The sequence below is a fragment of the Marmota monax genome, unplaced genomic scaffold (assembly GCF_021218885.2).
Source record: "Marmota monax isolate L192 unplaced genomic scaffold, Marmota_monax_Labrador192_F-V1.1 WCK01_AAM20220418_F8-fsc00020, whole genome shotgun sequence".
Lineage (NCBI taxonomy): Eukaryota > Metazoa > Chordata > Mammalia > Rodentia > Sciuridae > Marmota > Marmota monax.
The window spans coordinates 22277513-22302670 of record NW_026692912.1 but is presented as its reverse complement, the minus strand read 5'-3'; the positions used below and the strand labels follow the sequence as shown (position 1 = coordinate 22302670).

The 25158-nt window shown below is 54.4% G+C and overlaps 1 protein-coding gene across 5 annotated transcripts in view; it reads right to left on the bottom strand.

Annotated features, from left to right (window-relative positions):
• Positions 1–25158, bottom strand: part of Hmcn2 (hemicentin 2) — a 138069-nt gene that overhangs the window by 95014 nt on the left and 17897 nt on the right. For 2 of the 5 annotated variants that reach the window (XM_046451453.2, XM_046451451.2), the window contains 7 exons: positions 15776–15846; positions 14479–14637; positions 14002–14124; positions 5520–5691; positions 5161–5267; positions 4250–4370; positions 2279–2542 (listed from right to left, as the gene is read on the bottom strand). In XM_046451453.2, coding sequence (XP_046307409.1) covers positions 2279–2542; positions 4250–4370; positions 5161–5267; positions 5520–5691; positions 14002–14124; positions 14479–14616 — 925 coding nt within the window. In that variant the 5' untranslated portion in view covers positions 14617–14637; positions 15776–15846. The other 3 variants (XM_058581844.1, XM_046451454.2, XM_046451457.1) reach the window with 3 other exon arrangements.

The following is a 25158-nucleotide window of genomic DNA, read 5'->3' as shown; positions in this document are numbered from 1 at the left end:
TCTGGTATCTGAGAAGGCTCCCCAACTCAAGGCCGCAGGGCACAGGACAGGGCACAGGACCAGTTTGCCCTCTGGCACGAGGCCGCCAGGCTGCATGGGGCTCCCCGGGGGCGTGGGAGGGTCCTGCCCCGGTGCCTCTGCCTGGAGGGTCAGCCTGCCCGTATTTGTTGGAGAAACTTTGTTTTTTTTTTCATTTTAAAATAAGTACAGTTGGACCATGGCTGCGAATTCAAAATTCACACGCATTTTTTAGATAAAACAAGACTTCAATAAGTCTCACAGCTTGCAATGAGCCCCTTGGGGCCCCCACCAGACACCACTGCCCCCCTCCCTGACCCTGGTCTTGTGGTGACACATGCGCTTGCCTCAGCTCTTGGAATTCCTTCAGCAGCGAGTCTGCGCGCTCCCCTCCCGCAGCCCAGGGTGCTCCAGCCTCCCGGCCCCTCCCGGCCCCACCAGAAGGGAGAGGAGCCACAGGATGCTCCGAGGGTGAGGCAATGCACCAGACCTCCTCGGAGCGTGAGCGGGTGAGGGGTGGTGGTGACATCATGCTCCAGGCTTCCTGCCGCGTCCCAGGGGACAGGGCTGTTGGGCCGGCAGCCGGCAGCCGCAGCCTCAGGGTGTGCAGCAGCCGTGCTCCCCGCCTGCGGAGCTCTGCAGCCAGCCCCGCTCCCTCTTCCAGGCGCCCACAGGGCCCAGGGGCTCCAGGTCCACCCCGCATCACCAACCCAGAGCTGCCCAGGCGAAGGGCACTTCCGACCCCCCAGACCTGGAGCAGGAGGAAGGAAACACCAGCCCACCCCACCCCTCCCACCCAGGCTGAGATGGAGACCAACGCCCAGAGCCAAGTCCAGACCCTGGTCCAGCTAAAGGAGCAGGGCAAAGTCCTGCCGAAAGTCCTTCCAGAAGATTCTCCTAAAGCCTCCAAAGACCAAGGGAAGAGGCCCGGGAAGCACAGCAAGCAGTGGAGGCTACAAGAGGAGGCCCCCAGGTGCCCACCCAGGTCCTCAAGATCTCTCCACCAGGGGCACCGTGGGCAGCTCAGGAGGACGTCCTCCCTGCCCGCACCCCTTTTGGAGAGGACAGAGGAACTGTTCCTTGAGGGGATCCCCACAAAGACGTGTGTGGATGTCATTGCCGCCCGCCCTGCGAGCTCCCCCAGGCACCTCCAGGGTAGGACAGTGGCACGAGGAAGACAACGAGGCCAGAGAGGGCCCAGTGGCCAGTGATCCCCATCCCGCCCCAGGACAGGGGCAGCTCAGGAAGTTGAAGCCCTTGCTGCCCTTGGGGAGCCCCCCACCTGGGTGATACACCTCAGAGACACAGGGAGCCAGCCCACAGCCTCTGTGGGGTCAACCCAGCAGGCCAAAGCCCAGATGACAGACGCCCCACTCCTGCAGTGACAGGAGGGGAACAGCAGCTGCCACAGGAGGAGAGCCGTGCACAGGCCCACGCCCCGAGGGTGGCCCCTGAGCACCTGAGTGCTGCCCTGGCGAGCCTGTGGAGCCTGGGCCGCCTACTCATCTGCAGACGGGGACACCCAGAGCTCACAGAGGTGGTCCATCCACATCCCAGCACTCCTCTGTGGGGGTCTCGGGCACGTCTCAGAACCTCTGTGAGCAGTGAGCCAGCACAGGGCAGGTGTGTGGCCCAGGACAAGCCCGTGGCAAGTCCTGGAAATGGTGACGAGAAGTAATGTCCCCGTGCTGCTGATCAGACAGTGACTGTGATTATAGAAGAGCCCGCACCCACATCTGCCCTGCCAGGCGGTGCCCACGGCGCCCAGTACCATGGCTGATGCACAGTGGACTCTGCAAATGAAGGTGGATAGCTGGGTGGGTGGCTGGGTGGGCAGATTGGTGGACAGGTAGGTGGGTGGGTGGGTAGATTGGTGGACAGGTAGGTAGGTGAATGGATGGGTGGGTGGGTGGGTAGATGGGTGTATGGAGGGGTGGGTGGATGGATGTGTGGAGGGGTGGGTGGATGATTGTGGAGGGGTGGGTGGATGGATGGATGAGTAGGTGGGTTGAAGGAAGGGTGGATGGATATGCATGGATGGACGAGTGGACAGGTGGACAGATGTCTTTGTTTTAAACCTTTGAGCCGAGGGCTGCGTAGGAGCATCTCAGTATTTAAGCTAATGCCTTGCAGGGGACAGCTGTCCACAGTAGTGTACTGAGCAAAGGTTTCCTACTGTGGCCCAGGTAGGGTGGCATCCAGGAAGAAATGGGGCTCTGAGTAGCCGGGGAGCTGGGGGTCCAGAGAGCCCACCACTCACCTGGGGCCACCCCACTGTAGGAAGCGCCAGAGACTCGGAGCAGGGCATTTCCTTCGTGGTCCTTGCCCTTCACTTTGAGATAGAAGCGCTCCTGGGGCGCGTGGAAGGGCGGCCCGCCCCACAGCTGCTGGGCGGAGCCGTTGGAGAGGGGCCGCGCCGGCAGAGTCAGGAGGGGCCGCCCTGAGTGGTGCGCGAGCTCCACGGAGTCCAGGCGGCCAGGCGGCTGCAGGCCCGTAGAGTTGATCACCAGGGAGATGGGCACCCCTGCAGGGGGAGGGGGAGGAACACGATGCCCGCGTCTGGGTTGGTCTCCACAGTCCTCCTGGGTTGGGGTCCGCCCAGCCTGCTCGGCCCCCTGCGCCTGCTCCCTCACTTCACCACCTACCCCTGGCCAGCTCCTGCTGGGGGTGGGTCAGGGAGAAAGGGGACCTTGGTGCTGTCCGTGGTCCTGAAACACGGCTGTCCCTCCAACCCTTGTCCCCCTGCCCCCTGCAGACGCAGACCTGGTGGGGCTGGGGCAGGACTGGGGAGGGACGTGCCTCTCGCCCAGCCCGTGACCTCTGGTGCTGACCGTCAAGCGTCAGGAAGTAGCCTCAGCTCCGCTTGGCTTTTCTATCTGGACGGAAATGAGGTGCTTTCCCCTCTGTCAGCCCAGGACACGGAGCTGGATGTGAGTTTCATGATTTCCTTAGCTGATCTGGGAGCTTCCGTCAGATGCCTCCCTTTCCCACAGATACCAACATTTTCTCTTCAGAGATCCTCAAGGGCAGCCCTGGAGGTGTGGTCCCTGGAACGCCCACCTTTTTTGAAAGGGCATTTTTGAACCCAGAAGCCCTGACTGCTTTGGAAAGTGAAGCACGCCGGTGCTGACCTCACTGCCCTCCCAACCACCGGCCACCGGAGTGCAGCGCCTGCTCCCCGAGATCCAGGTGTCACCCTACCCCACGCCCCAGTGTCCCCTGCTCTGGGCCCAAGTGCTGATGACTGTTCGGCTTGCGCCTGCCCTGCTGTTTCTCATCTTCCCAAACATGTCTGGCATCCAAGAGGGCCCCGGGCAGCTTCCTTCACCTCCCACTAGGAACTGGCCCTAGGAACAGGTCACTGTCAGTCCCCACTAACGCCCTACCCTTGGAATTTCTCTCCTCTTCTGGCTTTTGAGGAGGGCCGCACTGAGCCTGTGCTCCCTGCTCTGGTTCCGGCAGAGCAGACAGGGAGCTCCCAGCTCCCTTTCTCTCTGAAGGTGGGACTGCTGGCAGGACTGGCACGTGCCACTTGGGTCCCTCCTTACTGGTCCAGAGTGCTCTGACGTGGTCCAGGGCCCTCCCCTTCTGAGCTAATCCCAGCAGCACCCTCTGAATGACCCACGGCAAGGGTTGATGCTTCCCAGACTGTAAGTTGGGACCCCGACCCGCCTCCAGATGGTACTTTCTGGCACAGAGCTCAGGACCGCCTGGGCAGAAGCCCCGCCTGCCCAGGCCCCTCCGGGCATGCCTGTGGAGGCCTCACACATCCTCAGACCCTGGCGGGTGGCTTCCATTCAGGAAAACAAGCCCCCAACTTCAATGTCCCCCACTCCCAGCTAGTGCAGCCTCCACCAGCCTCAGAGGCATCCACAGGTCCCCAGGACCTTCATTCCTTCATCTCGGAAGCAGTTCTCCGATGCTGAGGCCGTGGGACTCTCGACAGACCAGTTTTGGCAGAAAGAAAGAAGAGTAAAAGGGACACTCAGTAGTAAACGGAAAAATGAGTCTCCTGGAGCCTCTGGGGGCTGGGAGGATGTTCTTAAGGAAAATGTCACTATGTCACCTGGGCTGGGGCTGGTGGAGAGGAGCTGGCGCGGAGCCCAGTGTCTATCCCTGTGGTCCCAGCTTCCCCCACTGCAGGGCCCATCCTATGGTCACGCGTGGGCAGCCTGCCGCCAGCCTCCACCACTTCCCGAGTGAGCGCCTGCCGACAGGGGGGACACCGTACCTTGCAAGGGCCACTCGATGGTGTGGTTGAGATCCAGGGAGGGCTGGGTGGAGAAGCCGGCTCGGAAGTTGATGTTGCTGATGCCCGTGATTCTCACAGAATGGCGGCCACTGCTATAGACCTAGCACAGGTCCCGGCCCATGTCACCAGGTGTCTGACCCAGCACCCCAGCACCAGCCAGGAGGCCACCAACTTCACCTGGCCGGGCCCTGTGCCAGCTGTGGCTCTCCTGCCTTTGCACACACGTGGCAACTCTCCACTCCCAGGGGAAGGGGAAGAAGCCCCAGCTCACACCCAACCTCTTTCCAGAAGCGGCTCCGCCCTTCAGCTCTCTCCAACATGGGCCAGCCCTGTCTGCCCCCTTCCCCATCAGCGTTAGAGCTCTGGGCTCAAAGGTGCTCGGAGTGGAAAGGCAGGCGGACAGAGCCACCCTTCACCCAGCACCTACCATAATGCCTGGCACCAAGTAGGTGCTCAATAAATGCCTGTTCAATCAGCAGGAGCTCACACCCTTCCAAGGCAGCAGCTGCTCCATCCCAGGCTGCTCTGTGGAGCTCACCCTAGACCCTGGCTTACAACACCTGGCAGATAACAGTAGGTGCCCTGCAGCCCTGTCCCCCAGCCTCCCCCCAAACTCCCCCTGCCTCTTTCACACATTCTTCAGAGGACAAAGTTCTGAGCCCAGAGCCAGCTCACCCATCCCCCCAACTCTGAAGTTGTTTCCCCAAGCCCTTCTGAGCGTTCCCAAATTCCTGCCAAACCGTTCCACTTCCTGTCATCAGTGCAAAGCAGGGTGCCCCTCCTCCTGATAGACCAAGTCCCTGCCCACGCCCCAGGCTCCCCGGGAGGCAGGAGGGAGGTGGTTGGGCTCAGGGAAGTTGGTCGCCACCCCCCTGCAGCCTCAGCCCTACCTTGATGGACCAGAGCCCAGGGTGCTCAGGCTTGAAGGCCACGACCTTGGCCGAGTCAGGAATGCTGAGGAGGACGTGCAGGCCCTCGTCCTTCTGCAGGATCCTCCCTGTGGAAGCCCCCAGTGCTCAGTCCGCACTCCACCCTGTCTCCAGGAACCCACAGTCCACCAGAACCAGCCTCCGCCTTCCCAGGAACTAACCCCAATGTCCACCTTCAGGTGCCATCAGCCTCTTCCTTCCCTGGCACCAGGGGCACCCTCTCTGATCCACTCGGCACCCATCCCCACTTCTGGACCCCACTCTGTCACAGCCTAGGTTTCCAGCTCAGCTAGGACTGAGGTCCAAAGGGCAGAGCATACCCAGCGGGTCCCGGACTTCGATCTCAGGCCCAGGCCCGCTCAGTGAGACGGTGACCTCCTTCAGGCTGGGGTCAAATGGGATCCTCCACGTGTGCTCGCCCTCCTCCTCGTGGTCTGTGGACAGCAGGTGCACCTTGGAGGTCTGGATGGCCGACTCCACCCACTTCAGCACCTGGGAGGGACAGGTGGAAACGGATGCCACAGGCACCCTTGAATCCGGCCCACCTGAGGCAGTTCCCTAACTGGCTGCAGCTGTGGGCAGAATCTGACCCCCCCCGCCCCCCCCCCCACCATACAAGCCGCCCAGGGGCTCAAGTCCACTGCTAGGCAGCAATCTCACTGCTGTGCCTAGGGACCTGGCCAGGACAGCTGCAGAGGAGGAAACGTTTATTTGAGGGCTCAGGGTTTCAGAGGTCTCAGTCCATAGAAGGCCAGCTCCATTGCTCGGGGCTCAAGGTGAGGCTGAACATCATGGCGGAAGAGTGTGGCAGAGGGAAGCAGCTCCCATGGTGGCCAGGAAGCCGAGAGGGAGTCTCCACTCTCCAGATACAAAATACATACCCCAAAGACATGCCCCCTATGAACCCCGTCCTCCAGCCACACCCCACTTGCCTTCAGTCACCACTCAGTTCATCCAGTTAGGATTAATTCCTGATTCGGTTAAGGCTGTGGCCCAATCATTTCTCCCCCAGGCCTTCTTGCATTGTCTCACACATGAGCTTTTGGGGGACACTTTCCATCCAAACCGTAGAGCCAAACCGTAGAGCCGCCCATTCCCCATTGTCCTCTAGAAGGCCGGGTTCCTGCCCTGTTGCCCTCCTGGCTTCCGTGGGCTCTGAATGGTGACACCTGAGTGGGACCAGAGGGCTCAGCGGGGGTGGGGGGCAGGAGCTGACCCTCAGCAGGGAAGACAGTAGCTTCTTCGGCACCCAACACCTCCTCCAGAAAGTTCTCCCAGGAAAGTTCTCCTGCACCCGGATGAACACTGGAGACCTGGAATCTGCCTGATCCAGGTCGTCCATGATGGAACTCAGGCCGTGCTCCCCCAGTAATCCGGGTCCTCAGGTAAGACCCAGAGGCTCTGCTGGAAAGCCTCAGTCTCTCCCACACCCACGGAAACAGGAGTGAGCGGGCGACGCCACACAGACACCTGGGTGCAGTGATTGCTTATTCATTCTAGAATCTTGCATGTTTTCTGGGCCAGTTGCATTGAAAATCAGATAAGCCTCTGCCTACGATCCCAAGCCACATGGGTACTCTTGGGGAACATCCCCCTGTGTGTGCGCAGACCCACGTTAATAGCACTTCAAATAGCCTAAGATGAACTTCACCCAACACAAAACCATTTAGTCTCTCTAAATCCTGACATGGCCCCCAAGGCCCATGCCCTGCAGCCCGGCCACCTGATGCAAGGTGGCTGAACCCGGCTCTCCCCAGGCCTGCTGTGCTGGACCCACAGGCAGCGCCACCCACTCGTGCCAGTCCCCTAGCTGCCGCCCTCCCTGCTGACCCACGCCCAGGATTCTTCCTCTCTTGGCTTGAGGCAGCCTCTCCAATTCCAAACGGATTCCGTCTCCTCGAATCCATCTGCACCCCAGTCACTCACAGTTGTTGGCCCCATGCTGGCTGCGGTTCCATGTGTCCCCCAGAAGCTCATGAGTTGGAAACTTGGTCCCTGAATCGGTGTGCTCATGGTGTTTGGGAGGGGGCTTTGTGGGTAATTTGGATTAGATGAGGTCACAAAGGTGGAGCCCCATGACAGCTTTAGTGGCTTTAGAGGAAGAGGAAGGCAGACTCCAGCTGGCAGGCTGTGTGGCCCTCCACGCGATGCCGTCCACCATGTCACGAAGCAGCAGGAAGCCCTCGCCAGATGCCGAGCAGATGCTGTGGCACCAGGCTCTCAGACATGCCAGCCTCCAGGACCAGGAGCCAGATCAACTTCTAGTCTTCATAAACCGGCTGGTCACAGGTGCTTTGCTACAGCAGCAGGAAACTCTTAGCCAATGCTCTCTTCACTCTTGATCCGGGAGATCCACAGGGGCAGAGGCCTTCTGCTGTAACGGGGGGATCCGAGCTTCTAGCCCACTAGGTGACACAGAGGGTGCTCAGGAAGCACCTGTGGCCTGTGTCTGAGTCTGGTAGGACTCCTGCCTCCTGAATGGGCCATCAGGTTCAACTCAGGGTCACCTTCCAGACATCCCAGTCCTCTTCCCTCCCCAGCTCACACCTCCTCCTTTGCGATAGTCAGGTTTCCCGGAGTCCAGCAAGGAAATCAGGAAAGAAGAAAGACCTCTCAAGAGTGAGCCAATCACCTCTTTCCAGGCCGATTACCTCCAGAAGTTTCCTGTGGGCACCCTGAAGCTGAAGGAAAAGCCACCAAATGCACTGGAGAGCTCCCTGCCGGGCACCAGCACCACAGAGAGAAGAGCCCAGGTGTCTTCAGAAGCCCCCACCCCGACCCCCAGCCCGTCAGCCAGCTTCCTCAGCAAAGACGGCTGAGGACAAAAGATCTGCAAAGGTGTATCTGGTGGTTTCAAGTTGGCAGAATTATCAGCATCGTGATTTTGAAACTCTGTATCTCGTAGGATAAAGCAAACAAAGTGAAGGTGCTAAAATGTTCCAATCGGGAATTTATTTTATAGCCAAATATAAGACAGCTACAAGCATATAATCAAAGAAGCTAACAAACTCTGCAGTGTGAAACTTGAATTAGAAACAGTATAAACTCAGACGACAGACAGGCAGCGTGGTCCCCAGATCCCAATTTCAATGATCACAAGTAGGGCCAGTTTGGGGCTTCTAGGTGCCGCTGCCCACTGGGGTTCCTTGGAGAATGGCTAATTCCAGGTCTGGGGCAGGTAACTGGCAAGGTAAGCCTGCAAGAATTGGTCACTCCATAAAGCAAAGAAGTTCTCAAAAACAAATGGGGACACAGAATAGCACAGAAAAGGACACGCGAACCAGCTTGCAGGCAGCCCACTGGCTAAATTTGGGACAACTTGAGCCCAAAAAAGAATAACTGAAACATACTGAATTATATAATCCGTGTGCCCCAAAGGTACTGGGAAAAGAGAAAGCAAAATGGAAACAGTAAAACTGTCCTTGCCACCACAGCAAGTGACTTCCTAAAATCACTGCAAGTGATTCCTGCCTTTTCAATGGGGATGTGTGCTTCAGAGTAGCCAGATCACCCCTTCTGAGGAATGCAGGTTCCTCTTGGGAGGACGTCCACTTAATAATGGGGAAGGGACGAAGGAATTAGGAAAACTGTGGCTCTGGAAACCTGTGTAAGAGCATCCGGGCAGGGATCCACAGGCGAGGGCTGCTGGGAGCCAGGCCTCCCCCAGGCCGCAGGAGTCATGGGGGAAAACGGGGCCTTGCGACACCCAGCACCCAGCTTTCGACACCTTAACCCATAATCAAGCTTCTCATCAGCAAGAGCAAGACAGACACGATTTGTCTCTTGATGTGATGTCACCAAAGTACACACAGCACCAACCACAAAGCGTTCCTGCCAAGAATGTCAGCCTTCATCCAACGAGGGCCTCAGACCGGCCCAGCTGAGGCAGGAAATAAGGGAGGGACAAAGGAAAGGTCAGTGACACCATAGGACACAGTCAGATGAGTCCAGAACCAACGCCCCTCAGCAACTTGGTTCATTAGATGGCTCCAGATTTAAGGGGGCTTCACAGACATAACGATGGAATAAAATGGACAGCACTTGATTAAATCCTGTCCCAACCAAAACTGCTATTAAAAAAAAAAAATCCTGAGGAAATTAGATCAATTCAAGCGCAGTCCAGGAACCTGATGATGCTCAGAAAGTAGTATTAATTTTATTTGATAATAGGCTATGGTGGATGATTCTTTTTCTTTAGAAATCTATGCTAGGGGCCTGGGGATGTGGCTCAGTGGTGGAGTGCTCCTGAGTTCAATCCCCAGTACAAAAAAAAAATCTATGCTAGGAGTAGGGAGGTGACCCAGTGGTGGAGCATTTGCAGATCATGTGCAAGGCCCTAAGTTTGATCCCCAAAACTGAAAAACAATATGAGATAAATTATTTGTGAGCACAAAAAGTATAGAGATAAAGCATGTTGAGAAAGAATGTTAACGAAGGTTGGATCTCGTGATAGGTATGAATTTTTCATAGTAATTTTCAAAATAAAAATTCTTTTTAAGTTAATAGTTCACATGACTTGAACCAATACCTGAGCAGGCACAGAGGTACACTGTCACCTACCAATTCCAGTCAACTCGAGTGGCTTCTGGATGCTGTTCAAAAAAATGTTGGGGAGCCACATTCAGTCTCAGTCATGAAAAGTTCTGTTGTAGATTAGCAATGTCTGCCCCAGGTACGGGATCAGACAGTGGTCTCAAGCGTGCGACCTATCAGCCAGGCTGGCTCTGAATCAGTGCTTCAGCCCCACCTACCACGTGATCTTTCGTGGAGGGGAAGGGGAAAAGAAAGGAATTGAAAGAATTGCCGGAGATTTAGAAAATGAGTATGTTCTGTTCAGACTGAGCTAAAACATATGTGGCAAGATTTCAGTTATGACAGCATAAGAATTCAGTGTTCTGAAAACTCATCTGTTTTTATACTTAGAGCTACTTCATTCTTCTATGTCTGCCCAGCTTTCTAAGTAATGTGTCTCTTGAAAAAGTCCCACCTGTCTTGGCCGAGGAGGGGGATGAGGCTCTTCGTCCATGGGGCAGTGACTGTTAGGAGGAGCAGCAGGGTTCCCAGCTGAAGGGGGGCAGAGTCACTCCCCAACAGCATGGAGGCACTCCTGTGACCACTGTCCATCCTCAGGAGGGAACCCTGACTGAGCAGAGCTACTGGACAAGGTGGCGGCAATTACCCAGACAGCCCAGGGCTACCGTGTTGCAAGGCTCTTACAAGCTCCTTCTAGGATGCGCTGGTGGAAGGAAGATGCAGTTTGGGCTACTGAGCCACAGAGAAGGCTGGGACATAGGGTTGCCACCCAGTGACCCCATCATGGGCAGCCCACCTGCACACAAGTGGCCACTTGGGAGTTGGGGAGTCAGACCCAGACCCCCTTGCCCACAGCAAGGCCAGATCCCCTGCAGGGCCCGGCCTGGGAGCGAGACCTCCTGGACCCCATCACGCCCCTGGGGATCCAGAGCAGGAGTCGGGGAGTGCAGCTTTCATTAAGCAACACAGTGTTTACTTGGCAGAGCAATGGCTTCCAGATGTTAGCGGGGCTGGGGGCCGAGGGCCTGCGCTGCCTGCGGCTCGTCTCCTAGTTGCTAATGGGAAGGAACACAAAGATCTGGCTCTGCTGCTCCGGCCAGATGGCTGCCGCTCGGCACTTCGTGGCAGATAAATCATCCCCAGAGGCCCTCCCAGGACCTTGACAGCCAGGGCGGCGGAGGAAATGCACAGGGAACCGGGAGGCCGAGCGGGCCTGGGAGCCGCAGGCAGAAGACTGAGGTCGTGGGCCCGCGTGAGGAGACTGGGCCTGGAGAAGGGCAGAGAGCCCTGGTTGACGGGCTGTGCCCTTTGCCAGACGGGTGCTGTCTTCCTGGGAACCTTTTCTAGAGAGAACGTGATAAACTGGGGGCGTCTTAGAGGCATGGGGTTGTTTGGCCATTGCTAAAGCTTCCCACGGGCCTCCTGGTGCCTGGCCTCCTGATGGGGGGGTCCCAGGCAGTTCCCTTCTGCCCTTCCACCACGCTGTCAGCCCCATTGAGCACCCAGGGAGGCCACAGCCATGGAGCCTGCTCAAGCTTCCTGTAGGTAGGTGGCAGAGCCCCAAGCCAGGCATCCTGGCCAGGCCAGGCCCTCAAGCATTCCCCGCCCCACCCCCCAGGATGAGGTCAGCTCTCTGGGTCCCTCCAGATCCAATAATCAGAACCACCTGGTCAGAATCTCCCCACCCACACTCACCCTTCCTGTCTTAGAAGGCAGGTCACCTCCTCCCTAGCTGATCCCCAGAACCTGGGCAATTTGTGATTTGCATGTGCTACCACTGGGCAAGGGAAGGGCCTAGCCCCAGGGCCCACCCTGAGATCTGGGGCGGGGCCTTGGGGAGTGCTGTGAGACGAGAGGCCCAGTGTCCTCCTGGGAGAAGACAGGAGGGATTCCCAGGCCAGGGCAGGCTGCAGGTGGGTGGGGAACAAGCAGCTCTTCTGCCCCTTCTCCTCCCCCTGGCCCCTCCATGTCACACAGGCCAGTGACAGACAGTACCCTGAGCTGTGTGCTCTAGAGAGCCCGGGAGGACTCACTGGGGCAGGAGAGTTCTTGATGGAAAATACACACCTTCAAGACAGGCCCAGGGACCATGCTGTCCGCCTCCAACACAGTGCCCTGTCCACACAAGGGTGGTCACAGGGCCAAACCCCTGGTGAGGGGAGACCTCCAGCTACCTTTAGACACCCTAGAATTGCCCAGGGGCTCCTGGCCGACTCCACGACTGGGAGGCCAAGTGCCTCCCCCCCACCCCCGTGCATCTGCTGAAGCTGCACCGGCATGCAGCAGGCGAGAGGAGAGCGAGAGTGTGCAGAACACGACACTCCCACCACACGGGACGCACTTTGGAAAGGTCGAAGGGCCAATGACACACACAGGGTTCGGGCTTCTGCAACCTCTGGGGAGGCTCCTCCCATCTGGAGCCCCGCTGTCCCCAGGGAAAGCACCGTTGGCCCCTCCTGGGGGTGACCACAGCCCTGGCTGCCCAGCTGCTTTCCCAGCTTGCCCAGTGTCTGGGAGCACCTGGAAGAAGCCACGTGCCAGGCATGAGGCTAAGGAACAGAGCTCCCTATCCGGGAGCCCAGCCCTGGCCATCAGCAGTCCCACCGAGTCGGACACCTGCTGCCCGCCAGACTCCCAGGGCAGAAGGCCAGGTACCACAGCCCAGAAGCAGTGACTCCCTGGGCCCCTGCCTGCCCAAGAGGACACCTGGGCCAGCCGCCCTCCAGCGGCCTGCCAGGCTCCCTGTATCCCGTTTGCACCAGCAGGAACCCAGTCCCAGGGGGTGGCCCTGAAAGGTCCCCTTAGAAGCAGGGATGGAGCGGTCCCTCCATTCCGCCTCTGCCTGTGCCTGGGGCTCCATGCCAGGGAAGGCTGACGTGTCACCGAGAACCATAAACGCCATCTGTCAGCAGGGAGCTCAGGCACGCTAACCTAAACACGGCCCTGGAGACACTCTCCGCAGTTCCTAAATACACAACTCCCGAAGCCTCTCCCTGAGGGACGGCAGGGCTGGCCCGTCCACCCCCAGCCTGGGGCTCTGCCTCTCACACCTTCTCCTTCCCAGGGCCGCAGGGACCCCATGAGCCCATTCCACAGCCACTTCGCCAGCACCTGCTCCGCGCTGGTGGCCATGCAAAGTACTGGAGATTCTGTAGCAAACAGGACACACGTGGCCAGCCCTCAGGAGCTCACAGCCTAGTGACATTAAATTATCACACGAGCATAAAATGACAATCACATACAGAAGCACAGGGAGCTGGGACACTGTAGAAAGGAGACTGAATCTCGACAGGAAATCCAGAAGGGCCCCCTGAGAGGGTATAACTGGGGAGGAGCTGGAAGAACATGCAGCATGAGCAAAAGCCCTGGGGTAGGAAGACCAGGGACAGTGAAGAGCCAGTCAAGGCCACCAAGGTGCTGAGTGGGGGCAAGGGGAGAATACAGGCAGTGAGGTGAGAAAGGCAGAGGGTCCCCTAAGGTGGACATGCCAGCAGACAACAGGCAGGGACCTATAGGCAGAACTGCTTTAGAGGGGTCCAGGGGCTTACAGGAGCCAGCTCACACAAGCCCAAGAAAGCCAAGTATCAGGCTCAGCGAACCCCAACTCTGTTTTGGTGACTTTGTAAGAGCAGCTCCAACGCAGCCAAAGCTGGAGGATTTACACCGTGGAAATGGGCAGCCTGTTCTTGGCAGAGAGAAGGCTGTTAGCCAGTGCTCACCAGCTCAGCCCTGCTATTGGACAATGGGAGTGGGCTGGAGGGACAGCAGCCTCTGAACAGCCTGCGATGGTGCCAGAGAGGAGGGGCAGGACCTGGCGAGTGCCGGGCTCCGAGGGAATCCAGAGGGTGGCACTCAGGCCACAGGACTGGGCATGTTCCCAACCACACAGCCTAGACCTGGTGGCTCCCGTTCTCCCCACCCACCTCGGCTTCCCAGGCTCTGGGGAGCTCAGGAGGAGCCCCAAACAGCACTTCTGCCAAGTTTCACGGGTCCACCTGCTGGTGGCCCCGCGGTTGCACCCACCCCTGTGCTTCTGAAAGCCTCAGCCTCTCTACCTGCAAAGATTTTGCCTGTGAACCCAAAGGACCTGCCTTGGGCGGGGGGGGGGGGGGTGTCATTGAAATGACGTCACCTGCCCTGAATGCAGAGCCTCCAGGCCCCTCTCGGGTGATGGCTCTGCTGGGCTACAACTGCTAGTCCCCCAGCAGGCAGAGCCACGCAGGGCACAGGGATGGGCAGTGTCCTCCTGACCCTGACAGCAGGCCTCACCTCTGCCACTTGCTGCTTGTCCAGGTGGAACACCTGCCCAGAGCTGGTGGAGGCGATCTCCTCGTAGGCCAGGTAGCCAGGATGCGTGCGGTCACCACAGTCCCCCGTTAGCACGAAGACCACCTGGAAGACCACAGGCACATGCCTGGCTCAGGACCCCCGGCCACCTGCTGCAGGGTAAGTGGCAGGGCCCTCCCCGGCTCTGAGGGGGATCGTGAGCGTGCCCATCTCAGCACGACGAGGAGGAGGGACCACCTCCCGGGGCCACTGGCCCGAAACCTGCCAGGCTCAGTCCCCGGGTTCTCACGGGGTCAGGAGCTGGTGCAGGGCCAGTGCTCACACGGGGCCAGGAGCACAGTGGACGCCTCATACATGGGATGAAGCCCATGTCAAAGGAGGCTCGGAGGTGACCTTGCTGGAGTGCCCCTGGAGGCTGCAGCCAGGGGGACCCTGCGGTGTCCCAGGCAGGAGGGTCACCTGTGACTGCTTCAGCTGCAGGAGCTGCAGCAGCTCCTCCTTCTTGTGGTGGTCCTTGGCGCGGGCATCCGAGAAGACGTAGATGAAGGAGCCGGGGTTGGCGACCTCCACGGCGGCCTTGATGGCCCCCACGCTCATCTCTGGGCAGTCGCCACCTCCCTGCAGGCGGGGGCTTGTCAGCGGCTACTGCCCACCTCCTCCAGAAGGACCCACCCGAGACCTCTCCAGAGCCACGGGGAGGTGCCCTGGTGCCAGAGACACCACATGGCACCAGCCCATGGCAAGCTTAGGGAAGCAGCTTGGCTCATCCACCCTGCGACGGTGACGGCCACCCAGGGGACGTGTGGGCGGCAGACAGTGGGCCACCAAGCCCACACGTGTGTCTCATTACCACGTGATGAGTGCTACAAGTGGGGACAGGGATGGGACATCTAGCAGACAGCCCAGGGGAACCATAGACAGCTGCTCAGACCAGGGCAGGAGGGGCGGAAGAGGACCACCTCCCCCGTCCATCGGCCTACAACCTGCCGGGTTCGGTCCCTGGGTTCGGTCCCCGGGTTCAGCCCACCGAGGTGCACCCTCCTGCCTCCCGCCCAGCGCCCACGGCTCTCTTCCGTGCGGCCGCCCCCTCACCAGTCCACAGCCCCCACAGCTGCAGGACTTTGCCTGGTGACTTCTCAGCAAATGCTTCTTTCCAATTGGGTCTTTCACCCCATGGTGAGTTACTGAGTCCCAGTGTGAGCGGCCTGTTCTGCACCCTGGGAGGCCCTGCAGGAGGCCTGGCAGGGGAGGAAAATGGGGCCCCTGCCCTCAGGCAGCTGGTCTCAGTGGGTGGGACCAAGAACAGATGCTGAACCACCGGTCTGGGGTGGCAGAGGAGCCCAGGTGGCCGTGGGGCATATGACGCAGGCTGCAGCCGGGTTGGGGGTTGGAACGGACCTGCCTCACAATGGCCCTCAGCCACCACACATGCCCTTAACTGGGGACCCCCATGAGCCGCCTCTTTCTATCCTGCAGACTCACTCATTAAAGAATAAGCACCTACTATGTGCTGGGCACAGGGGCTCTGGGAGGTACTTGGTTCACTGAATGAGGGAAGAACCCAAAAGTCAGCTCCCCAGGGCCTCCAAGGTGGGCTGGGAGCCTCCGGCAGAGCTGAGGGGGTCATGGCAGTGGGGCAGGGGGAGAGCTGCTCTCTTGGCTGCTTGGAGGGGCTAAGACCTGGGCCTCTGGGCACTGAGGTGACAAAGGTCAGCAGGCTGGGCAGGGGACAGGGACGGGGGGAGGGGCAGCCCACCTGCACGTAGAGTTCTCTCAGCTCCTTCTGAAACACCACTGGGTCTGCTGTGAGGGTCACCGGGCCAATATCTGTGGGGAAGAAAGGGGGACCCAGAGCTCAGGGAGGCGCAGAGGAGGGTAGAGGGCAAGCCCAGTCCCTGCTCCCAACAGCAGTCCCCAGCCTTTGTGACCAAGACTTCCCTAAGAATGCCCACTCTGCCATCCAGCCCACTCCCACTCCCAGTGGAAAAGGGATTCTGGGAAGACAGAGAGGGAGAAGCAAACAATGACCCTTTCCCTTTCCGGAACCCAAAGCAAGCACCCAACATGGGCCCATCAATGAGAATGGAGCCTTCCAGAAACCCCAACTCTGTGTGGCTTGTTCACATCACACGACTGAACCCGTCAGGGTCATCCAAGACACAGACACAGAAAGTACCTTTTCTTTGGTGGGAGTGACGGCTCCTCAGCCGCAGCTCCCACAGGGGGCCAGGCAGGCAAGAAAGAGCGAGGAGCCGCCCTGAGCCCTCTTGTGGGGGAGAAGCCATTCAATGAGGCCAGGGGTCAGGCTTCAGCTGGTTGAGTCTAGCTTCAGGATGTCCCCTGTCAGCAGATTGACGGACATCTAGGGAGGCCACACCCATCTCATGTGCTGTGTGGGATCACGGGCAGAGCCAGCGAAAAGGCACTTATGTCACCGGCCCAAACAGAGAGGCAGCGTGGGTCCAGCCCACCCTGTGCGCTCAGCGCCCCTGGTTCACACACAGCTGGGGCTGGCTTGCCACACCCCCACACTCGTGGCTCAGGGCTGAGGGCGCTCGGTTCCAAGTGGCAGCTCCCAACACTTGCTCAAGGGCAGCAGTGAGGAAAAGTACACAGGTTGGCTACAGGAGGATTTGGCAGGATGGGGGCAACAGGAACACCCATCCAATGCTTGGGAGCACAAGACGGTCCAGCCCCTGTGGAAGACAACGGAAGCTTCTAAAAAGTCATCCACACATCCACCACATGATCTGGCCATTCCAGCCCCAGGTATTACCCAAGAGAAATGAAAACACATATCCACAGGAAGGATGGTACTCGAATGTTCACGGTGGTTGTGTTTGTAACAGAGCCAAGCTAGAAGCAAGCCAAATGTCCATCAACCAGGGAATAGACAAACTGGTGCATTCATGTACAGTGTTCCCCTTTACCCATGAGAAATACATTCCAGGACCCCAGTAGATCCCTGAAACCAGGCAGTAGCAACCCCTTCATATGACTTTTTCCTGTATGTACATACCTATGATAAAATTTAATATATAAATTAAGTGCAATAATTAGAGATTAATAATAACTAATAATAAAATAGAACAACTGTAACAATATGATAAAATTGCCAGCATCGCTACTCTTGTGCTTTGCTGCCATTATCCAGTAAAATAAGAGTCATTTAAACATAAGCTCTATGATAGCATAACAGTTGGCCTTGGGCAAAAACCAGGTGGATCAATAACAGAGACAGCTACTGGGGGACTGACAGGGAGGTAGCATATACTGCTTGGATACATTGGACAAAGAGATGAGTCACTTTGGTCAGGTTGGGACAGTATAAGATCTCATCACACAACTTGGGATAGTGTGCAGTTTAAAATGCATGAATTGGGCTGGGGCTGGGGCTCAGCGGTAGCGCCCTTGCCTGGCATGTGTGAGGCACTGGGATCGATTCTCAGCACCACATATGAATAAATAAAATAAAGTTCTATCAACAACTAAAAATATATTTTTAAAAATGCATGAATTATGGGCTGGGGCATAGCTCAATGGTAGGGTACTTGCCTAGTATGTGTGAGGCCCTGGGTTTGATTCCTAGCACCACTGTAGAAAAAAATTCAAAAACCTATGCATTGTTTATTTCTGGAATTTTCCATTTAATATTTTTGGATCTTGGCCAGCTATTGGTATCTAAAACTATGGAAAGTGAGCTGCAGATAAGAGGGACCACTATGATCAGGTTCCACTCAACAGTGCGACAGAAGAAATGACCAACACAGGTCCCAGTGGGATGGATCCCCATCCTGTGTGCGTGAGAGAAGACAGACAGCACCTGCTGTGACACAGAGCCAGTTCTAGGAAGCTCTGGGGCAGTAAGAGGAAAGCAAAGACAGAGGCAGCCTGCAGGCTGGAGAGCGCCAAGGGGCACAGGAACCAGCTGAGGGGACGGAAATGCTCCACGTAGTGGTGGGGGTGTGGTTTCCATGGGTGTCATTTGTCACAAGTATACAGAGAAGATTTGTGCATTTCACAAATAAAACACAGAAATGATAAGCCAGGTACGGTGCTGCACACCTGTGATCCTAGCTACTGGGGTGGCTGAGGCAGGAGGACCTCAATACTGAGGCCAGCCTCAGCACCTTTGTGAGACCCCGTCTCAAAATCTAGGAATGATTACCAGTGAGGGCGTGGGGTATAGGGAGGTGCAGGTGAAGCAAGAATAGCAGGAATGTATATATACTTCATTTTATTTATTTTTTTATGTGGTACTGAGGATTGAACCCAGCACCTTGCATGTGCTAGTTTGGTGGGCCACAAAATAGGACTTTTTTTTTTTAAGTTGTTGATAGACCTTTATTTTATTTATTTATATGTGGTGCTGGGAATCGAACCCAGTGCCTCACACATGCCAGGCAAGTGTGATGCCACTGAGCCCCCGCCCCAGCCCAGTAAAACAGGACTTTTTAATATGTACTTGTATGTTACATTTTTGAAGATGCTTCATGACAAGTGCCTGGCAATTCCCTACACTCTTCTACTTACTTTGTTTCTATCTGCAATGTTGCCTTTTAAAATAGCAGTAACGGAGCGCAGGGTGCAGGCACAGGCAGGTCTGGGGGCTGAACACCTGTGTCCTCATTCCTGGCCAACCAAAGCCACCTCTTCCCTTTAGAAAGATGGCGGCACCTGGAAACCCAAAGGTATGCAGGGAGAAGCTCTAGAGGGTTCTACACTGGCCAACAGACACATGCAAATTAAAACAGAACACCATTTCTCACCTATCAAATTAGCATGAAGTCTTGTTAGCACTCTGGAAAGAGAGTGACCTCCTCATGCTGGCAGAAACTCAGGTGCACCTCGGCCTCGTGGCTCATCCACAGGAGGGCAAACCCACACAGGGGTTTTGGAGGCCAATCTGGCAGTCATGATCAAAACTGAAATTGCTCACGTGCTCACACTGAGCTGTCTCATTTAGGGGATCCATCCTGTGGATCCGCTTGCAAATGTGTGTGCTTACTGTAAAGAAACTAAAGCAGCCTATTTTACGCTGGAGAAGGCCGGTGGGATAAATTAAGATAATTCCTCCTGAAGCAGTTATGTCATCATTATTGAGGACGGGGAGCCAGCACATTTCCTGATATAACACAGCACGTGGGAGGGGCGATGCTGCAGTATCATTTTTTTTATTTTTAGTACCAGGGATTGAACCCAGGGGCGCTTAACCACTGAGCCACATCCCCAGCCCTTTTCATTTTTTTTTTTTTATTTTGAGACAGGGTATCCCTAAGTTGCTTAGGGCCTTACTAAATTGCTGAGGCTGGCTTTGAACTTGTGATCCTCCTGCCTCAGCCTCCCAAGCTGCTGATATTACAGGCATTCACCAGGATGCCCAGCTCTATGCACGATAATTTTGAAAATTAAGTATATGAATGTATACAAGTGAACACACACACACACAGCCTAGAAGGACACCAAAATATTTTTTTAAAAAAATGTGTTAGTATCTCTTCTGAGTTGTTTTATCAGATATTTTTTAAACAAGTATAATTTTGTAATTTTTTTTTGTTTTGGGGTGCTAGGGACGGAACCCAGGGCCTCAAGCATGCTAAGCACGTGCTCTCTCAGTGTGCTGCAGCCCTAGCCCCGACTCTGGAGAATCAAAAAAGAGATTATTGACTACAAGAGGTAAGCCTGAGGCCAATACTTGACAAAGAACACAAAGAGCACCACGGACCAGTCCTATCTGATAACTGAAGTCAGACACAGAAGTCCGACGCAAAGAGCTGGCACTGGAGGCCAGCTGCGTATTAAAGAGAAGTCCAGAGTGACCAGGCAGGGCTGGGCGAGGAATACAGAACAGCTTCACATTAAGAAATCACAGTAACAGGTCAACAGGAGAAAGGACCTAGGAACTTCTCAGCAAAAGCCAGAAAGTCACTCACTGAAACTCAGCCCTTGTCCAGGTGGGTGTTTGGCTTTTCTTTCTTTTTTCTTTTTCTTTTCTTTTTTCTTTTTTTTTTTTTTTTGACTTTGGTGGCATTTTGTGTTTTGGTGACAGAATGAAAGCATCATCCTTCACCAATGGCCAAAGCCTCACACCAAAAGCCAACATCAGACCACAGTGTGAAACCGGAACAAGACAAGATTGCCTGCAGCTGCCACAGTATTAGCATTGTTCTGGAAGTTCTCTCTGGGGAGTGATACAGATATTTAAGATAAAGGGGACATTTGATTGGAGGAGACAACATTATAATTTGGACAGGCTGCGGCTGTTAGCCTTGATCCGACTCATGACCCAAAAGATTAGTAAAAAATTGAAAAAAATATACAAAAAGGAATTGCTCTCCAACATGATACCAATGCTCATTTGCAAAAAAAAAAAAAAAAAGTAATGGAAAAATATCCTTAATATAGTAACAAAAGCCAAAATGTTTAGAACTGATCTTTAAAAGAAAAAGAAATGGGTGGAACTTAGAAGGAAAAAAAAACTACGAATCTTTTCTAGAGGAAATAACTAGGGGCTGGGGATGTGGCTCAAGCGGTAGCGTGCTCTCCTGGCATGCGTGCGACCCGGGTTCGATCCTCAGCACCACATACAAACAAAAGATGTTGTGCCCGCCAAAAAAAAATAAATATTTAAAAATTCTCACTCTCTCTTTTAAAAAAAAAAAAAAAAAAAAAAAAGAAATAACTATGGGAACAGAGGAGACGCAGCCTTCGGAGGAACAGGTGAGTTTTTAAAAAAAGACAGAACTTTTCTCCCCAAAGTCGAGATTGAACACGATCCCAAGCAAAATCACAACTGGATTTTTTTTTTTTTTTTTTTTTGGAAATTGACAGAGGTTTTCTGTGTTTCATCTGAAAGAACAGATGCTCGAGAAGATTCTGAGAATGAAGAAGGTGAACAAAAAGAGGGCAGAGAGCACGGTGTGGAGCAGCGAGGCAGGGCCGGGCCAGCGTCCACCCAGCGCCACAAGAAAAGGAACGGGCTAAAGACCAGGAAGTCCGCGTGACTTTGAAAATGAGTGGTGTCTGGAGGCCAAGGACAAAAGAACTGGGCTCTCGTAGGAAGGCTGTTCCCCGTGGGCCATGGAGTGACCATCCTGCAGCCAGATCTGGGCAGGCCAGCACTGAGCGGTCAAGGGGTGGACACAGGGAGGGGGTGGAAGCCGGCTGTGGCCACTGGAATAGGAGGCCACAGAGAAGCCACACACGCTTGGCTCACCACTTATAAATAAATAAAATAAAGGTCTATCAACATCTTAAAAAAAAAAAAAAGTCCTATTTTGTGGCTCACCTAGCACGCGCAAGGTGCTGGGTTCAATCCTCAGTACCACGTAAAAAATAAATAAATAAGATAAAGGTATATATATATATATATCCCTGCTACTCTTGCTTCACTTGTACCTCCGTGTACCCCACGCCCTCTCTGGTAATCATAGCTACTGGGGTGGCTGAGGCAGGAGGACCTCAATATATGTGTGGGAAGGGGCTGGGCCGGCCCACGAGGTGATGAGCTAGAGTGGGCCACAGGGTGGAATGCAGGGTCAGCATCACATAGTTCACGTGGCTGCGCCTGCAAACACGGATGAGATACAGCTGAATGCACAGGCTCTGGGCACAACACAGACCTCGCCCTGCTCGCTGAGGGAGAGGCAGTGACACCCCAGTGGCAGCAACACACTCTGCCCTGGAGTGTGGCTGCTAATGCACAGCAGGAGGCAGCCTCCCTGGGGAGATGAGCCCAGCACCCTGCAATCACAGGAGGTGCTCAGAACTCAAATGTAAATATCTACGTCCTTTTAAATGCCACAGCGACACCAACGGGAACTCGTCCAAGGGATATGAAGGCCACTGAATGTGCTCCAAAACTTGGAGAATTTGAGCCAGAAAATAAAGCAGTCCTGGATTATGAACTGAAGTGTAAAATAAGAAGTGTCTCTGATTCCATGTTGAAGTAAATACGTGATTAAATAAGTAAATAAGGAAGAAAAGAGAACTGTCTTTGCAGGGGAGGTGGTAGAGGGGATTGAACCCATTGGTGCTTTACCACTGAGCCACATCCCAGCCCTTCTTATTTTTTATTTTGAGACAAGGTCTCACTAAGTTGCTGAGGCTGGCCTAGAACTTGCAATCCTCCTGCCTCAGCCTCCCGAGTTACTGGGATTACAGGCATGCACCACTGTGCCCACAGAACAGAGGGCTCTCACTGGCAGAAGAATTCCAAATAACTGATGCAGCCACTGTAGCCTCCAGGACGCGGGGCAGACCTCCCCCCCCACCCCATGTGGGCTGCAGTGTCTCTACTTCAGAGAGAGAAGGAAGACATCACGGCGGAGAAACCTAACAGTGCCCCCTGCAGCAGGTGACCACGTGCAAGCAGAGGGTGCTCTGGATAGAGATCGTGACAGTGGCACTGTGTCTCTTGGGCCTTATACCCCAAAACACACATCCAACTTGAAAAAATCATAAGACAAATCCCAACCGAGGGACAAGATACCTGACCAACCCTCCTCAAAACAGTCAAGATCAGTGGAAACCAACCTCCCAGAGAAGCCCAAGGAGAAAGGACAACTAACCGCAGTGTGAAGTCCTGGGGCAGAAAAGGGGCACCGAAGAGAAACTCAAGAACCCTGAGTGAAGTATGAACTTTAGTTAGAAAAAAGCATATCAATGGCCACATCAGTGTTTATAGCAGCTCAATTCACAACAGGTAAGCTTTGGAACCAAGCCAGGTGTCCTTCAACAGATGAATGGATAAAGAAAATGTGGTACATATACACAGTGGAATATTACTCAGCCATAAAGAAGAATGAAATCATGGCATTTGCTGGTAAATGGATGGAATTGGAGATTTTCATGCTAAGTGAAATAAGCCAGTTCCAAAAAAACTAAAGGCTGAATCTTCTCTCTGACATGTGGATGCCAACCCACAACAAGGGGGGCAAGGGGAAGAACAGAAGGTCACTGGATTAGACCAAAGGGAATGAAGGGTAGGGAGGAGGAATGGGAATAGGAGAGACAGTGGAATGCACAGGACATCACTTTCCCATGTTTGTACAGGAACACATGACCATCGTAACTCCACATCATGGACAACCACAAGAGGGCAAGTTAGGCTCCATGTATGTTGATATGTCAAATACACTCTACTGCCATGTATAACCAAAAAGAACCAAAAAATGAAAAGAAAAAAAAATTTAAAAAAAGAAAACAACCATAGTGGCTGACTCGCTGTGTAGATGGACCACAGTGATGTAAGATGTTCATAACAGGGAAACTGGGTTTTGGGTGATTCCTGTGTTATCCTCACAATAATGCCACAAATCTAAAACTTTTCTAAAATAAAAAGCTTATTAAATTTTTTTAAAGAAAAGATAACATGAGGCAGAATTCACTCTATTTGTACATATTATAAAGACTAATAATTAATACAATGGGCTCCTGGCACAAGAATGATCATAAAACAGAACAGACCAGATAGCCCAGATTGATTCCTAATAGATAAAGCAACTTGGGTAAGGTTTAAATGATAGAGCAAAAGTTATCTGATCAGATGCCTCCAAATAATCAATTATCCTGCCGTAGAACTACATTCGTTTCCTAGTCGCAACTTGCACCAATTATTATTTTTTAATTCACTGTGAAAGGATTAAATGCCAAGAAAAATAACACAAAAATCTAGAACATCTGATTTTGTAATCAAAAAGTAAAAACCAACCTTGCTAAAGCATCCATGTAAACTAATCACAAAAGAAAAAAATCAATAGATTTCATAACATTTAAAGCCTCAGAACATCAATAATACTGGAAGACAAAGGCCAGGGAAAACACCAACATACAACCAAACACTTAACGTCATCAACGTCAGGTCCTCCTGTCACCGAGAAAACCACCCAGGTTCCCCGTGGAGATACCAGCAAAGAAACCAGCGATTTACAAGAGAAGAAAGTCACACACAAAAACCCTCATGAATTGTTGAGCCTTGTGAGTAATTAAAACTGGAACATTCTCCATCTTTGGGATTAGGAAAACCGTGTTTTTTGTTCTGTTTTTCTCTGGGGATTGAACCCAGGGTGCTTTACCACTGAGCCACATCTCCAGCCCTTTTTATTTTGAGACAGGGTCTTGCTAAATTGCTGAGCCTCAAACTTGCAATCCTCCTGCCTCAAGGTCCGGAGGCACTGGGACCACAGGCCTGCACCATGGCGCCCACCTCGGAAAACAAAGGTCTTATTCTAACTCCCAGTGTCGCCAGCTGAACTGGGAGAGGCCTCCTCAGTCACTTCTGGTGAACATTCTGGAAAACAGCTGGACCAGCCGCCCATCTCTCATTGTGTTAAAATGGCCTGGGAATCCCACTTAATCCTACAGAAAGACCAAAGACGCCAAGATCTTGACCCAGGAGTGCTTTTTATCACATTTAACTAGAGAAAACCTGAAAACAATACAAATTTCCAATCAAAAGGAACAATTAACAAGTTTCCACCTTTTCTACTCTGGGAGCATGCCATTTTTTTGCATTTAAAAACTTATTTAGACCATTTCCAAAGCACGAGTCCTCTTCCACAAGCCCGTGCAGTCTAAGACCACTGCTATTCTCCCTGACACCCCTCCAGGGCTGCCAGCATGCAGATCTGGGAGCCAGTTGGCTAAAAGCCCTACTTCTCAAGCTTTCTCCCACCGAAAGGAGTTCTGTCTGCTGAATCAAAGACACAGCCAGCCCTGATCCCCAGCGCCAGCCCCTGCCGAAGCTCCAAGCCCATAGAAGGAAATGCAAGGTCTCCAAACCCTCAGCCAGGCAAGGCTGATCCAGTCCTGGGCTCCTCCTCCTCCCACGCACACCTGCCTCTCCACTCAGACTTCCTGCCCCTACCCAGCAGCTCCACACACCCCAGGACGTCCTCTGCCCTAACTGTGTCCCCAGCACCCAGCATCTACAGTCAAAAACCATTAACCTTCTTTCCTGTTCCTCAAGCCACCCTGCAGTGTGGCTTCCTTCAGGAAGCCTCTCCTTGGTCCCTGCGGACCCACCTGGGCCAGGAGCTGGTGCCTGAACCAGAACCTGACACCTTCCACTCTACCTAGCCGGTCCCCACAGGCTGCCCACTTCCACGGGGAGCCTCACAGGGCTCCACCCACACTCCA